This window comes from Cavia porcellus, unplaced genomic scaffold (genome assembly GCF_034190915.1).
Source record: "Cavia porcellus strain 051 isolate PalLab524CR breed Dunkin Hartley unplaced genomic scaffold, mCavPor4.1 scaffold_17, whole genome shotgun sequence".
Classification (NCBI taxonomy): Eukaryota; Metazoa; Chordata; class Mammalia; order Rodentia; family Caviidae; genus Cavia; species Cavia porcellus.
Window position 1 is genome coordinate 74,282,064 of NW_026947500.1, and position 16,290 is coordinate 74,298,353.

Genomic DNA, 16,290 nt, shown 5'->3' on the forward strand with positions numbered 1-16,290 from the left:
AGGTACCCAGCAGTGCCCGACCCTGCACATCACCAGCGAGCTGTTGTTGGAGGCTCCTGGGCCAGCAGCAGCCCTGTGCCAGGCAGGGCTGTCCTGACCCAGCTTCCAGAGGCGCCTGCCCCCACCCTGTGTGCATAGTCTGCCGGCACAGGCCCTTTGGTGATAAGATGCCAGCCGGGGCTCCAACATCTGCCAACCTGTGGCCTGGACCCAGCTCTCAGAGCAGGAAGGGACTGCTGGGCAGGTGGGAGGAGTCAGGTGGAGAGAGCTGAACCAGCCCAGGGCACATCTAATCTCTGCACAAAGAGCTGCCCCCGGCTGGGGACACGGTAACAATCATGGGGACACCTCCCAGGGCAACCCAGGGCCCTGCACACAGGACTGGGAAGGTGGGATCCACCCACGCCCTGCCCCTTCCCTGCCAGCCTCACCTTACCCCAAGCCAAAGCAGGCCTGATGGAATCGGGCCCCGAGTGGTCCCGATTGGGAACCACAGCCCAGGGCAGTCTCAGCCTGGTAACCCGGCCAGGGGCCCAGTCAGTGTGAAGGGCCCAGATGGTCTGGGCAGCCTACCAGGACCTCCTTCCGGGGACACCCACATATATTCTTCCCCTGCCAGGTGCCCAGGCCCCCAGAAAGCAGCTGGCGCCCTGGGCACACCTGACAGAAGGCAGCATGGCCCCCAGGGCTCTGCTCAGTCTCAGGCCAGCTGCAAGCTGGGCCAGCGGGGGCCCTCAGGGCCCAGGTGGCCACAGTGCTGCAGAGGAGGTGCTGAACTCCCTAACCACAACCTTCTGGGGACCCTCCCTATAGCCGCAGCCCTTTGCCGGGGCGCCTGCCTGGCCCTCCCGCCCCAGGCCTTTCCCCTGGGGACTCCCTGCAGGAGGTGAGGGCCCTGGCTAGGGGACCCACAGAGCAGCACCCAGACTTGGAGCACAGAGCTTTATGCAGAGCGTCCCAGGCAGGCGGGCAGGCGGTGGCGGAGCAGGGAGCGGGAGCGGCTACACTAGGGCCTCGCCCTTCCCCGGCTTCCGCTCCTCAGGGGGCTCTGCCCTGGCTGCTGCGGACGCCTCCTCGCTCCTCACTAGCCCTGCCTCAGATACTTCCTGGCCACCTGGGGAAGAAGGTGACAGCGTCAGGGCAGCCACCCGGCGGCAGGAGGAGGCTGCTGGGGGCTGCCCCGTGGAAGTGGGGGCGCCCGCCTGGCTCTCGGCACTCACCCTGTGCGCCCTGGACGCAGTGCAGGAGGCCAATGGGGGCAGCGGGTAGCCCTGGGCCAGACGCCCAGGGAGCCCTCCCAGCCGCAGCAGCCCAGTGCCCAGCAGCTCCCGAGGCTCAGCACTGTTGCCTTCCAGGGCAGTAACAGGGCCGCCCCCCCAAAAAACCCAAGCCAGGCCCATCCCACAGGTCCTGGGCTGGCCTCGGCCTGCTCACCGGGCACCATGAAGTCCTGTGTGTAGACGACACTGTCCTCGATGCTAAACAGGTCCCCATCCTCATCCTCGTCCTCCTGGGTGCAGCCGTGCAGGTCCTCCAGGTAGGGCACCACTGTCATGCTGCGCCAGCGGTCTCTGGTGTCTGGGCTGGGTGGGATGGGCACCAGTGGCTCGGCCAGTGGGTGCTTCTTCCGGAACCAGCTGTGGAGGCGCAGGTGCCGCGATGGCCATCAGGACGATCACCCACACAGCAGCCCAGGCCAGGTGGCACCCAGGGTCCTGGCCACCAGACCTGCAGTGATTTCTCCACTCCCAGGGGTGTCCTGGTGACGGTGCTGGCCCTGGAGTGAGCTAAGCTGCCCCCACCCCACACTGTGGGCTCTGAACCCCACCTGCTCCTGCTGCCCTGAAGCACAAGGCTGCACTGGGCAGGTAGGGTAGGGACACATTTCCAGCCACAGCAGCTTCTTGTGGTGCAGCCCTGGTGACTCCATTCACCCCAGTCCACTCTGAGCCACTGCGGACATTGGGGCCAGACTGGGGCCAGGGCAGTGTTCTCCATGGGGTCCTGGCCCCTGCCCAAACACTCCCGGAAGGGAACAAATCCCAGATGACACCAATACACGTTGATGTCAGTGCGTGGGCACCGGCCGCACCCTGGCCCCTGGACACCAGGCCTGTGGAAGCTGAAGGACCCAGTGAGGATGGCAGAGCCAGCCGGATCCTCTGCCCCATAGGACCCCTGGATGCCGGGGGCGGAAGCTGCAGAGCAGCGTGGCTGTGCACCCGTCCCCAGGACCTGGGCTACCCGGGGCTGCGTCCTCATGCAACCTCTGCCCTCCAGTATCTTCAAGTGGCATCAGCTGCCAACTCCCCGTTGGGGGAGCCTGCCAGCGGGAGCCCCACATGCACCCACCTGTGCTGCCGGATCTGTCGGATGGAGAGCCTCTTGGCTGGCTCGTACTCCAGCATCCCTGCAGGGAACACAGGACCAGGCTGGTGTGGTTCGAGGATTCCCACCTCCACCACCCACCATTGCCTTCTGCCCCACTCTGCCCACGACCCTCAAACGCCACCTGGCCAAGGGACACCAGCCCAGGCCAGGCCCTGCGTTTGGACAGAGTTGTGGTACCAGCCCCATAGCAGCCACAGCAGCTGTCTACAAAGCCTCAGGCCAGGGGACCATGTCACCCCACTGTCCTCCACACTCTGTGTGACCGACACCCAGCACCATTTGCTACACGGCACAGGACACAACCCGAGGGCCGGGGACACCAGGAATACCAGTTCTGAAAGGCCCTGTACTGGTGGCTCTGAAGCTGCCCTGACACAAGGCAAGGTCCTGGGGCCACCAGCAAGCTGGGCCAGTGCCTCGTCCATGTCCCAGTGACCCCGCTGTGCTGCAGTCTCAGCCCAGAGGGACACACAGCAGACCGTCTGCTGCGCCTGACACCCACCTCGCAGCAGGTCAGAGAGCGGGGGCCCGCAGCCGCCCGGGATGCTGTAGGCCCCCTTGCCAATGTTCTCGAACAGCTTGTAGATGTTGTCCCCCTCGAACGGGTACAGGCCTGTGGTGATGTTGTAGCTTCACAGAGAGGGCAGGAGGGGAGCTGGGTCAGCGGCAGCCAGGCCGGGCCAGGCAACCTCCCACTCTCTCCACAGGGCTGAGGTAGGACTGGGTCCTGGACCCACCAGGGCCAATGCCCCCCCCAAGCTACTCCCTGCAGGCAGCTGCGGGGCCCCACCGTGGTGCACCGGGGCCTGGGCCCTTCGTGCCCAGGCAGACTCGAGCTGCAGCTCAGTGGAGAAAAGGTCAGTGTCTCTGTTGGCTGACTGGGCTGAGGTACTGGGGAGACACTGCAGTCTCAGGCTCTGCAAGCTGTAAGTTCAGGATGGAATGAGGGTCCTGAGGAGCACTTACAGCGTGACCCCAGCAGACCAGATGTCCACCTTGAAGCCAGAGAAGGTATCCAGGCCATTGGCGATCTCAGGTGGCTGGAACGCAGGGGAGCCCTGGCTGGTCCGGCAGGTGTCATCTGCGGCGAAGGGGTGCAGGGCCTGCGGCAGTGCACATGGCCCTCAGGAGGTGCAGGCAGGAGCAGTGCCCGCTCCTGGCCCAGGCCCGGGCCCAGGCCCCTACCTCAGCAACGCCCAGGTCCGAGATCTTGAGCGTGCCACCCGTGGTGAGCAGCAGGTTGCCTGGCTTGATGTCCTTGTGCACAATGCCCTGGCTGTGCAGGTACTCTAGGCCATCGATGAGCTGGCAGAAGTACCTGGGGGCAGGGGACTGGCTCAGTGCACCTGGCCTCCCCACCCTCCAGGGCTGAGGAGAGCTCTACAGGGCAGGCCCAGGGCACAGTCACTCGGGCTCCAGGCAAACACTAGGGACCTCAGAGCCAAGGCCCCAATTTCTATGCAGCTACGTTCACTCCAGCTCTGGGCCAGAGCCCCCAGCCCAGCCTGCTGCGTTTCCGCTTTGTGATATAGGATACCTGGCTCCCCAAATCTCACCCTCCCAAGCACCAGAGCACTGTAACCATGGGCCTAGATTTTGTTGCCACCCAGGAGGGCCAGTTAAGCCTCCAGCACCATCAAAAAGCCAAAATGCACAAAGCCAAAACAGCTGGGAGGCTGAGGCAAGAGGATCGCTGTGAGTTTGAGGCTGGCCTGGGCTACGGAGTGAGACCCTGCCTCAAAACAAAACCAAAGCCAGAACTGGCCTCTCTCGGATGAGGGCGCCCAGGGCAATGGGAGGACCCATGGCAGGCAGGCCCGCCTGTGCGGCTGGGCTGGGGCCCTCAGGCTGTCATAGCACCTGCAGCTGCACTCACCCGTGGGCCTGGCACACAGGGAAGCGCCTCTCGGGCACACTGTCCAGCATCTCCTGCATGCCACACACGCAGTACTCCATCACCATATACGTGGGGCGCTAAGGAAGTCACGGTGCAGTGGGGACCCACATCCTGCTGGGCCCGGGTGCTATGGCTCCAAGGTGGCCGCTCTGTGATCTCTGCCCTAGGCCAGAGTGGCCAGGTTCATGGAGAGGAAGACATGTGCTTGAGGGTGGGCCCTGGGAGGAAGGCCAGGTCCCAGCTAGCTGTGCTCGAAGTGAGCACCGTGCCAGTGCCGGGGTCTACAGGGCCTGGGTCTGGGATTTGTCAGCTGGGCAGACCAAGATCAGGGCTCCAAATGTTCCTGGCCACCCCAAGAATAAGTGACTTCACCCTTTCACGGTATCCCTTGAAATGGACACAGTGTCCACGCACAGCCACCAGAAGCCCTGAGACAACAAACCCAAGGATCAGAGTTCAGACAGGGACCCCCATTCAACCTCCCAGCCAGTGTGGGAGAGGGAACCCAGTGGGGGCTTCCTACTGCCACTTCAGGGCCCCGAATCACAGTCAGGAACCCTCAGAAATGGCCCGAGGCTGTACCACGCTTGTCCTGGGGTCCGACTGCAGAGCAGCCAGGGGGAGCCCCGCACCTGCCCCTCCACCCGCCCGCTGGCCGCCCGGGAAGGATATATCTTCTGCTTCTCCTCATTGTACAGCACGTCCACCAGCTGGATGACATTCCTGTGCCGGAGCCGCCGTAGGAGCTGGATTTCCCTGCAACCAAAGGACAGGCCACAGTAGACCTGGTGTCAGTGACCACGGCCAGGGCCAGGGCCCCTCATCTTCTGTGGACTAGCCAACAAGGGACCATCTGGCCTCCTTGGACCCAGGGGGCTACAGCAGCCTTGGTGAGGGGCCCAGAGATGGCAGGGTAGCCCCGGGTCCTGCTGGGGGCACTGCTCTACCTGGAGCCCCAGGACCTTCCATCTGTCACTGGCCTCTGAGGCTCACGCAGGGCCAGAGACACCCAGGTCACGCAGCTGGTGCCAGACTGGACCTGGAGCCTTCTACTGGGCACCAGCCTCGCCCTTTTCGTTCTGAGCCTGGACCTCATTTGCGTCTTATTTTGAGCATGGGATTTGCTCAGTGTCCCAAGACGGCCTTGAATGTGTGATTCTCCTGCCTGTTTCCCAAGAAGCTGGGGAGGACAGGTGTGTGGCACCAGGCCCGGCCTTCTGCTCACGTTTATAAAGTGTGCAATCTATAATCTCAGCACTGAGGACACCAAGGAAGGGGGATCACTGTGAGCTCCAGGCCAGGCTGAGCCACACAGTAAGACCCTGTCTCAAAAACAGACTTTTAGTAGTTTCTAATATCCAGTTCCAAAATAGTCTGCCATCCCATCTTGTCAGAACTGGTGTTTGTTTGTTTGTTTAATATATGCTCTCGTTATGTAGCCCAGTCAGGCTGACTTCAAACTCAAAGTGATCCTCCTGCCCCAGCCTCCCTGTGCTGGGATTCTAGGGATCCGCCATCACGTTCAGCTGTTAGAACTTTTTAACTCAAAAATAACTACTTTGGGCTGGGTGTGGTGGCACATGCCTGTAATCCCAGCACTCCGGAGGCTGAGGTAGGAGGATGGAGACCAGCCTGGGCTCGAAAGTAAGCTCAAGGCCAGTCTGGACTGCATAGAGACGCTGTCTCAAAAAGACAAAGGGGGGAAAAAACAAAACAAAACAACAGAATAACTACTTCGTAAAGCACTCCAGGATCCCAAAGGCCCCAACCTCAGCACCCAGCTGAGTGGGGGCGGACACATGGCAGTGGTGTGGCCACGCCCGCCCACCCGTCACTGGCATGGCCAGCACACCGGGGTCAGACAGCCTGGAGGCCCAGTCCAGACACCTCACTTCCCCTCCCACTCAGGGGGTTAGGCACAGGCACCCCGAGACCCCTAAAAAACAGGCAGGGACCCAATGCCTTCGGCTGCCCAGCCTCTAGGGTGGGGCTGGCCCGCATCTAGGAGGAGATGGACGAGACAGATGGACAGACACTGCATGGCCCATCCCACAACTGAGTGGCCCTGTTGAGCACCACTCTACCAGGGAGGAGGTGGGGCGGTGACACCTGCCGCAGCAGAGACCTTGGGGACGCTGTATTTGCCCAGGACAGGCAAATACTGAGACTGGAAATGGACTCGTGGGTCTTACTCTGTAGTGACAGAATGTTCTGGAAACAGGTCATGGCAGCAACCCCAGACTATAGGAGTGCTGAATGCCACTGAACCATACGGCATCATGGGCACAAGTTTAATCAAGGCTCTTTACGGGGGGTGTGAGGTGGCCATCAGAGACAGGCCTTGCTATGGATTCCAGGCTGGCCTTGAACTTCCAGTGACAGAACTGCAGGCATGCACCTCTGCGCCCGGCCAATAAAGGTTCTTCCCAGTAGGGAACCCAGCAGTGACACGGAGCTGGCTGGGGGAGCCCAGAACCACTGTGCCCTGTACACTGCCCTATAGACCCTGTGGTGCGACCTGGGGTGGCCAGGCACAGGTAGGAGGGACCAGCTGGGCAGCCTGGGAGGTGCTGGGGGAGGACGGAGTGGGCATGAATGGCAGAGCCCCATCAGCCTGGGCCACTTGGACTCGGGCTGTGAGCACATAGCACTGGCAGCTCCCGAAGGGCCTGGAGCGGTTATTTATAGAGCTGCCCGGGCTCAAGGCCACAGTCTGGCGGGGCCCCAGGGCCTGGAAGGCACGCTGGGCATCAGGATGGACATGGTGGCACCACCCTTGAGCAGCATTGAAGGGTCCCTGAGGCTTCAAGTGCACAAGCACGGTCTATCCTCTGTATCCCAACTTCCCAAGGCCCTGACTTCCACCAACCCTGGAGGCTGTAGGTGCTCCAGCTCAGAGGAGACTGCAGGTGGTCACTGAGGCCCCAGACTTCAGAGGCAAGGGGGCCACAGCTCCTGTGCAAGACACCTAAGACGACCAGGCTGGGGATGGCATGAGCCAGGGCTATTGCCCAGGCTGGATGCTCGGACGCCAGGGCTGCAGCCGGTGGCCACAGAGCAGCAGCCTTCCGGGGCAGGTGCCTCTGCTGACCGAGAGAGTGAGCTGGGAGCTGCTAGCTGCCCCATCCCATCCCCCAGTTCCCACGTACCTGGTGAGGATGAGGCTGGTCTCAGAACCCCCAGGTGCCCTCTCACCTCCCAGCACCGCTCAATGGCCAGCCCAGGGACACCAGCAGAGATGATCCCCAGGCCTCCCCCAGGTCCCCACACTGATCTTAGCCACAAGGAGGGGCACAGAGAATCCCAGGCATTAGTCCAGTGCAGCACTGAAAACTACTGGGGGCGCTGGGCATGGTGGCACATGCCTGTAATCCCAGCACTTGGGAGGCCGATGCAGAAGGATCACTCTCTGTGTGAGTTCACTCTCTGCTACACAGTAAGTTCAGAGTCAGTCTGGACTACGTAACACCCTGCCTCAGAAAAACAAAACACAGGCTGGTCCGATGGCAGTGGGTTATCAGAACTTATTAAGATTAGTGTCACTAAAGTTGGTATACCACCCTCCTCACTGCTAAATGTGACTAGCTTTAAAAAAAAAGAAAGAAAAACAAAACACAAAACTGAAGACCCTACACCCTGGGGTAGAGAGGCAGAAGCCGGGCACTGCCAGGACACAGACCCGCGGGTCTCCGCCTAGAGCTCAGGGCTCATCTGCCAAGACACCCCAGCCCGCTTATCACCTGCAGAACAAAGGTTCTCGGCCCAGCTCCCACGCCCAGCTGCGGCCTGGGGCCCCAGGAGGAGCAAGGAACCACAGAGAGGGCTCGGGCAGAAGCAGGCCTGCTCACCAGCGAGCTCTGCAGTCTGAGGCCACGAGGCCACTTCCGACCTTCCCAGGGTCCTCCTCGGGGTGGGGCAGGGCACCCCAGAGTGCTGGGCAGTGTCTCCGAGCCCCCCATTCCATGCCAGATGCATCCCTAATCCTGACCATCACAATGTCCCCAGACCAGACCGTGCGCCCTGGGGTAGCAGCTCTTCAGCTCCTCAGGCCCGCCAGGGACGTCCTGCCCTCCTGCCCTCCTGGCCCCTGCTGCCTGGAGGCAACCGGTGCTCGCTCACACTGGGCTACATCTGCCCCTCATCTGCCAGAACTCCCCAGCCACGTCCCTGGGCGCGCTTGGCAGCTGCTTCTCTGTTCTGGCTCACAGAGGACACCAAGGTAGGCAATGCCAGGCCACACCCGCTTCCCTCTGCCTCAGTGGTAACCAGGACAGAGCCGGGCTCGCAGGAGCTGTCCGGAGTAGGTGACCCTCTACAGGGGACAGCCCAGCCGGCAGACTGGGCCCCATTCCCCTGGCTTCTTGATCAGCTGCGCAGGCGTCCCAGGTTCAGTGAGAAGCTGGCGCCACACAGGTGTTGCAGGTGCAATAAAAACCAGGCTCCTCTCTCTCCCGGGCGTCCCAGCCCTTCACAGGTGCCTGGCTGCAGGGAGAACTCAGCTCCTCTAGGCAGCCCAGCTCTTCCCACCCCCACCTCCGTCACTGTCCAGACTAATACCACACAGCAGCCAGGACAGTGACAGCCAGGTGTGGTGGCGTGCACTTGTCACCCCAGCACTTGAGGCTGAGGCAGGAGGATCGCTGTGAGGTCGAGGCCAGCTTAGGTACAGTTTAAGACCAGCCTGGAATACCTTGTCTCAAAGCACACACACACCTCAAAACCCAGGTTTCTGAGAGGCCTGCACTCACGGGGCGGGGCGCCCAACAGCACAGTATGACGTGGTTAAGGAGCCTCCCCCAGCGCCTGCACCAGAGCGCGGTGCCTCAGTACCCCGGCAGAGCTGTTCCATTCGCTCGCCTTCTGAGACTCCAAATCCTGGGGTTGGGGAAGGCCTTAAACATAAGCTGGCTGCTGCTTCAGGGAATCAAATGTACCCCAAGATCAGTGCCTGCAGTGCAAGGCAAACTCAAGACCAAGAGACCAGGGGAGGTCCCCAGAAGGCCACCTCAAGATTCCAACGGCCATAGGTCGGCACCAGGGTCTGTCTCCAAACACTCATCTTCTCCAAGAGAAAGCGACACCCCTGGACTCAGCCAGAGCCGGCGACAGGGCCCTTTCCTCTGTAGACGCCAGCAGCATCTCCTTGTGATGTCATTGAAATACTTTCTTTACGATAACGTATACAGGGAGCGAGGGGTGCGGCTGGGGCGAAGCTGGGCCCGGCTTGAGAAGCTTGGGGTCCATCGAGGGCACCGAGATGATTTGATCCGCAGCCCCACACTGAGCTTGGTCCCCAGCCCTTTTGTAGAAACCTTGACACACGGGCGTGCTAAGCTACAGTTGCCCAGGCTGGCCTGGAACTTACGGTCTTCCTGCCTCAGCTTCTCAGAAGGCAGGTGCTGATTAGGGTATGCACCCCCACCCCCACCTCCAAGGAATCTTTTTAGAGCAAAATAAAACAGCAGCTGACGGATGCAGAAGGAACAGCAGGCAGACTGTCGGACCCGCTGCATCCTGACTGTGAGCCGGGAGGCCGCTTTTTCCACCTTGACCTCCCCCAGAAGCTGAGGGCTGGGAAAAAGCACAGAGACAAAGATAGGGTTGCTTTTGTTTTCTGGGTTTTTTTTTGTTTTGTTTTGTTAAAAGACAGCTTTGATCTGCAAACTTCCTCTCCTAGGAGATTCCTGAGGTAAACAACAGAGAGATGAAGAGATGGTCAGTGAGACCCAGAGCACCGGGCTGGGGACAGATGCAGCTCCCAGAACTGCCAGGCGGGTGCAGGGTACAAGACCAAGCCAGACGAGGTCCCAAGAGCCTGGGGTCCGCTGCTGCTTTCTTTGGTGGCACGGGACCCAGGGCCTCCTGTACATGCAGCTTATTCCCTGACTCCCTTAGGTGGGCTGGACAGAGCTGAGGACGCTCCTGCCTCAGCGTAACCGCTGGGATACAAGCCTGTGCCATCACACCTGGCTCAGTGCTCAGGTCACTGACACGGTCACCCTCCTTCCTCAGGTGTCACTGTGTGCGTGCAGTACTGTTTGCATAATTAATAACAGGACACAGAGTCTGTGTAAACAGACAAATCACACTACCCCAGAGAAAGATGGGTCTGCTTCCCAGCCTGACAGAGGCCAGGCGCTGTGGGCAGCTTCGGGCAGGAAGTCCAGGCCCGGCTAGGCAGGCACAGACGCGCCCTGGTCCCATCTCTGTAGGACAGACGGGTGACACCCGGCTGTCGCTCTGGCAGCACCGCAGCCTCCGTGTCAGCTGCCCTATTTTCCAGGTTTCTGACAGGTATTCATTCCCTCGCCAAGAAAAGAGAAGAAAAAGCAAGTGGGGAAGGGAAGGGAAGGCAGGCGGAACAGCAGGAAGCCCTGGGGCGGAGGAAGCGGTGCCTTCCGGTCCCCTAGCAGGGCCGGTGCCCTGCCGCTGCCCGTCGGGGGAGAACCTGGACCAAGGGTCATAAAACCTCCGTGCTCACCCAGGTAGGGAAGTGGCTGCCTCGGACTTAAGCTGGGCGCAAACCACACGGGAGCCGACTGGGCAGCACCACAATGCGGAGCACCCCCTTCCACCCACGGCCCAGGAGAGGGGCCCCCAGACGCGGCAGGGCCGCTTAGGTGCTGCCAACAGCTCAGGGAGGCGCTGGGCAGCATAAGGTCCTGGTCCCCACCCCAGCCCACAAAGCCAGTGAGATCCAGGCCCTGGGCTGCAAACCCCTAACCCCAGCACCAGGGAAGGCTGATGCGGGAGGATGGCAAATCTGGAGTCCTGCCTGGGCAACTTAACAAGACTTGTCTCAAGGTAAAAAGGCCAGGGTGCGGCTCGGCAGTGGAGCACCCCAGGGTTCAATATCTAGTCCACCAGCAGCCCTGGGAGGCTGAGGCAGAAGGATGCCTGCGAGTCTGAGGTCGGCCTGGGCTGCAAAGAACAAGGCTGTGACACTTGCAAGGCGCAAAGGGACCTCAAAGATGCCATGTGTAGTCAAAGATGCCAGACACAGAGGACCCACATAGACAGGAAACGCCCAGGACAGGTGACTCCAGAGTCAGAAAGTGGACTTATGGGTCCCGGGGTTGGGGAGGGGACAATGAGTACTTGAAGGCACGGGCTCCTTTCGGGGTGACGTATGAGACAAGGTAGTTGCACAATTCTGCCAATGGAGTAAATGCCACTGAACTGTGCGATCTCAAAGAGCAGCTTCAGCCAGGTGAGACGGGGCATGGGAGGCTGAGGCAGGAGAGTCACCTTGAGATTGAGGCCAGCCTGGGGTACACAGTGGGTTCAAAGGCCTGTCTGGAATATATTGCCAGGCCCTATCTCAAAAACAAAACAAGGCTGGGGATGGCGCATGCCTGTAATGCCAGGACTCAGGAGGGTGAGGCAGGAGGATCCTTGCGAGCTGCAGGCAGCCTAGGTTACAAAGTGAGTTTAAGATCAGCCTAAACTGCATAGTGAGACCCTGTTTCAAACAAAAGACAACAAAACAAAACAAAGATGAACTACACAGCACATGAGCCAAATGTCAACGAAGGCATCAGAGTATAAAGACACAGTCCGGCTCAGGGCACTGGGAGCCCAGGAACCTCTGGCAGCCTGGGGGGCCAGGACTCGGCCTGCGCCCCTAGGGCCCAGCGCAGGTTCCCAAGCCCAGCATGAGTGGCCCCACCCTGTCTGCCTCCCCAACTTGCAAAAGGGGTCCGGTCCTAGGCTCCTTCCTCATGGAGCGGCAACCACACAGGCGGAGCAGAGTCCACCCAGAAGTCCATGGTGCCCTCGAAGGAACCCTGGCAGTGCCACCTCTGGCACTAGCCAGCCTGCGCCTCCCAGTGGCAGTGCCTGGACCTTCTTTCGTGCCTGAGACAGAGAGCCAACTGCATCCAAAGCTCTGACTCCAGACTGAAGAGAATCCTAATTATTCACTGCCCAGATCCAAGGACCCGCCAGCCACCCCGAGGGCAGGGCAACACCAGGCCTCCTGCACCCCAACCCTTCCACCCTGCAGCTCCAGCTGCCCCTCGGGAACCAGTAGCACCGCCCAGGCCCAGGCTGCAGCATCGGTGACAGATGGAGGAGGGTCCAGCACAGGGTGAGGTGCTCCTGCTGCCCCTCCCCACATGAGGCTCTGCAGAACAGCTGACCACAGGGCCTGGCACCCCCTCCCGGGGAGCCTGGCACACCACCACCAGGAAGGACATGGGCAAAAAACATGACCTGCAGACTACTGGACAGGCTCAAGGGACGTGGATGGAGTTGGGAGCACACAGAGCGACACTGTCATCCCTGCAGACCCCAGCTCAGGGAGTGTGGCATACACTCATCACCTCACAGGCTGAGGCACAAGGGTCACAGCATGTTCAAGGCCTGCACGGGTAACTTAGAGATCTATCAGTGAGACCCTGTCTCAAAAAAATAAACAGGGCCGCGGTTTAGCTCAGCAGCGCAGCAGCCTGCCTGGCAAACGCACGGTCCTGAGTTCGACTCCTGGTACCAAAACCAGAAAATATACATAGGAGCTCAGTCCCTAGTTTTTCTGGGGGTGTGCCCTCCCTTGATTGACAAGATGCCTCGCAACCTTTTTTTCCTTTGGTTTAACTCTTTGGTGTCTCTGGGACTCTACTGTCTGCCTTTCTGCGGCATCGGACAGGCCCAGTTCCCTGAGGCGGGAGGAAGGCCGGCAGCCCGCTGCCTTGGCCAATGTCCACAAAGCCACACTTGTCACACTCGCACTTGAGGGAAAAAGCTTCCACACAGCCGGAGGCCGGGCCCGCACCCTGTGAGAGACACTGCCGAGGAGTTTATCAAGCACCACACAAACAAAGGGGCCTTATGCCCTGCAGCCAGCTGGCAGCTGGGCCAGCTGGGGAGCCTGATGCCCCTTCTCCTTGTGAGAGGCCAGCATGTGGCAGCCTCACCCGGGTCTCCTCTGGCCTCCTACGCTGTCTGGCCCTGGTGGGACGGGTCACCCACTGTGAAGGTGGAGTTGCAGGAAAGGGCCTCTGGGGCTTCCACCTCACAGTGGCACAGCCGTCTCCCCAAATGCCAGCCAGACCTCCTCAATCCGTGCTCCAGGGCCAGGCTGGGGCCAACAGCCATAGGGACTCTCAGCACCCAGAGAGGGCACCTGGGTCACGAGCTGTGGAGAGAGCTCGGGACCCCGGAACAAAGTGCAGTCCAGTTTCCCTGCCCTCAGTTTCCCCACTGTTCCTGACAGTGTGACCTGGGGTCCTTGCACAGCTCCACCAGCCTGTACCACCTTCATCGAGCTGCTGGCACAAGCTCTTGGAACCCTACTGCCTGTCCTGGAAGCTGGGGGCGGGATGGCTGCTGCTCCCGAGGGCCTGCTTGGAAGGCACTCAGCTTGTGCGTGTGTGCCACCTCCTGTGACCATCTCTATCACTACACACTGCGAGAACAATGTGAACACGACCAGGGGTCCCAATTGGCCACCTGTTACTCTGCAGTCAGAGCACGGGGGCCTTGGGGTGCCAGGGGACCCCATACCAGGGACCAAGGCGAACTCCTTCCAGGTGGAGAGAGAGGCGTGGGGGGACAGGACTGAGACCCTGCAGCTGATGTCAGGGAGTGAGGGGGACACCCAAGAGTAAAAGGAGGAGTGTGCTATGTGGAGCATGGGGGACACAGTGGCGAGCTCTGCCTTAGCTGCCACCTGTGCACAGAGCCCCCCAACTCTCAGCGGCCAGCTGGGGGAGATCACAGACTGGCAGCTGGGACAGAGGTGCCCTCGCACACCTGTGGTTTAAAGCAAAGTGAGGGGAAGCCACACTCAGGCAGGCTCGGGCCTGGGCTCGAGGAGGCGGCCCCTGGGCCTGGCCCCAGCTCTCACAGCACCAGGGGGCGCAGCCACCTACTTCACTCCAGACCCAGCCCTCTGACTCTGGGAGCTTTAGCTCTGGCGCCTGTCTCCCGGCTTCAGGCTTCAGGCTGGCGAGATGTCACGGGCCCAGTCACAGCTCCCAGGCTAGGCGAGCCGGGTAAAGGAATCGGAGCCCAGTGGGCCCCAGGGACCAGGATCGCCGTCCAAGGTCACCGTCTCCCTCACAGGGTGTCCCCTCCAGCCACGCAGCCCGGTCCAGCAGATAAGGGCCCTTCTGGGAACCAGGGTGGGAGGGTGAAGTTTCAAAAGTCAGGACCGGAGAAGAGCGGGTGATAAGGGGCACCAGCTGGGGGAGGAGGGGTATTGGAGTGGGGTGCCTGGGGCAGCGGTGCCCAGAGAAACCTGGGAAAATGCCAGGCCACTCAGAGCCAGCATGGCAAGCCCAGGCAGGGCCACCCAAGCCAAAGCAGGGATATCCCAGCCTCCCATGCTAGGCGGGGGACAAGGGGCCAGTTTTCCTCCCAGCAGCCCATAAGCCGGAACAAACGATTATTTTTGGCAACTACAAGGTTCCCCCTGGACAGCATAAACAAACCCCACCTCTTCAGCCTGCAACAGCCACACTGCTTCGCGCACAGACTCCACGGGCTGCGGTGGAGAGCTAGGGGACAAGGATGGGGCGCCCCAGTCCAGGAGGCACAGGGGTAGGGGGGTGCGACTTAGGGCAAGTCCTCCTGTTGGGGGACACACAGCAGCCGGCAGCTCAATCTTTAGGGAGAAGAGTTGGGAAAGAAGAGGTGGCAGGTGGAAGGGAGACAGGGAAGGAGGAAGGAAGGAAGGAAAGGGAGCTTGGGAAGGAGAGATCGAGGGACCGAGACACCTCGGAGAAAGGCAGCTCGGAAAGGAAGAAGTGGAAAAGACGGAAACGGAGGCAGAGAAAGCGGAAGGAAAGAAAGAAGAAAGCGGGGGTGGGGGAGAAAGAGGAAGAGGAGGAAGGCAGCACAGGCACAGCGGGCAGGAGAAGACAGAGGGGGGCAAACTCAGAGCGAAGGAAGGGCGAAGTGGGGAAGGAGGAAGGCCGGGAACAGGAAGGGAGAAAGGGAAAGGCAAGGAGGAAAGAAAAGTAACGGGGAGAGAAGGAGGGAAGGAGGGAAGGAAGGAAGGAAGGAAGGAAGCGAGCGAGGCGGATCTGAGAAAAGCAAGAAGAAAGAGGAGGAAGAGGGAGGCAGGCAGGGAGCAGGGGTCGCCGGCGCGACCGCCAGCCGCACTCACTTCTTCACGTTGGCCTCGCCGTTGGGGATGCGCCGGAGCTTCTTCTTCTTGAGGATCTTCACGGCCCTGCGGCACAGCGTCTCGGAGTCCAGCACCTCCTTCACCTTGCCGTAGGAGCCCTCGCCCAGCAGGTCGCCCATCAGGTACTTCCCGATCAGCTTGGCGCGCTTGCGGCGCGGCTGGTAGATGACCTCGGTGGAGTCGATGCGGTGGATGAAGGTATCCATGCCCACGGCGATCAGCTCGCCCTCAGGGAACAGGCCCGGCGGCTGCGGGTCGGCCACGTCCATCCTGGGCCCGGCGCCGGGGAGCCCTCCTCGCCCCCCGCCCCGTGTCCCCTCGGTCCCCGTGACGGACGACGGCGGCCTCCGGCCTTGGCTTTCCTTCTCCAAACGTTTAACAAGAAGAAAAAAAAAAAAAGTAACGGACGGACCCCACCCCCCACCCCCCGCCAAGTCCACGGAAAGTCTTCCTGCGACGGTCGCGGCTGTCCCCGGGCACGGCAGCGGCGCTAGGTCATCGTCCAGGCGCTCGGCCGAGGCGGCGACCGCGCTGGGGCCCGTCCGTGCCGTCCATGCCCGGCCCCGCGCTCCCCGCCGCCGCGAGCCCGGGGCCACCGGCCGCCGGCCGCCACCGGGTAGCCGGGCGATGCAGGCCGCAGGCTCCGGAACAGGAGGCTCCCCAAGGCTGACGGAACCCGGGCGTCGCGTCCCCCTCGCCGCGGCCGCCGCGCAAGAGCAGGAGGCGCGGCGGCGAGGGGGGGACCCAGCCCATGCAAGGCCGCCCGCGGGGGCCGCCGGCGCCGCCCTCCCGGCCCCGCGCCTCACTCCTGGGCGCCCCGGGTCGCCTCCCCCTTCCGCGCCCGACACGCCGCCGCCATCTTGTTTACCGC

The 16,290-nt window shown here is 61.5% G+C and overlaps 1 protein-coding gene across 3 annotated transcripts in view; it reads right to left on the reverse strand.

The window, feature by feature from the left end:
- Stk11 (serine/threonine kinase 11) overlaps positions 1–16,290 on the reverse strand; it is an 18,193-nt gene extending 1,903 nt beyond the window's left edge. The window contains exons 1-9 of one of the 3 annotated variants that reach the window (XM_004999268.4): positions 15,399–16,290; positions 4,961–5,044; positions 4,268–4,357; positions 3,577–3,709; positions 3,358–3,494; positions 2,894–3,021; positions 2,353–2,410; positions 1,435–1,637; positions 806–1,114 (exon numbers count right to left, since the gene is read on the reverse strand). In XM_004999268.4, coding sequence (XP_004999325.1) covers positions 1,002–1,114; positions 1,435–1,637; positions 2,353–2,410; positions 2,894–3,021; positions 3,358–3,494; positions 3,577–3,709; positions 4,268–4,357; positions 4,961–5,044; positions 15,399–15,688 — 1,236 coding nt within the window. In that variant the 5' untranslated portion in view covers positions 15,689–16,290 and the 3' untranslated portion in view covers positions 806–1,001. Of the gene's footprint in view, positions 1–805; positions 1,115–1,434; positions 1,638–2,352; positions 2,411–2,893; positions 3,022–3,357; positions 3,495–3,576; positions 3,710–4,267; positions 4,358–4,960; positions 5,045–15,398 lie in introns of those variants that run through there. The other 2 variants (XM_023562677.2, XM_003460962.5) reach the window with 2 other exon arrangements.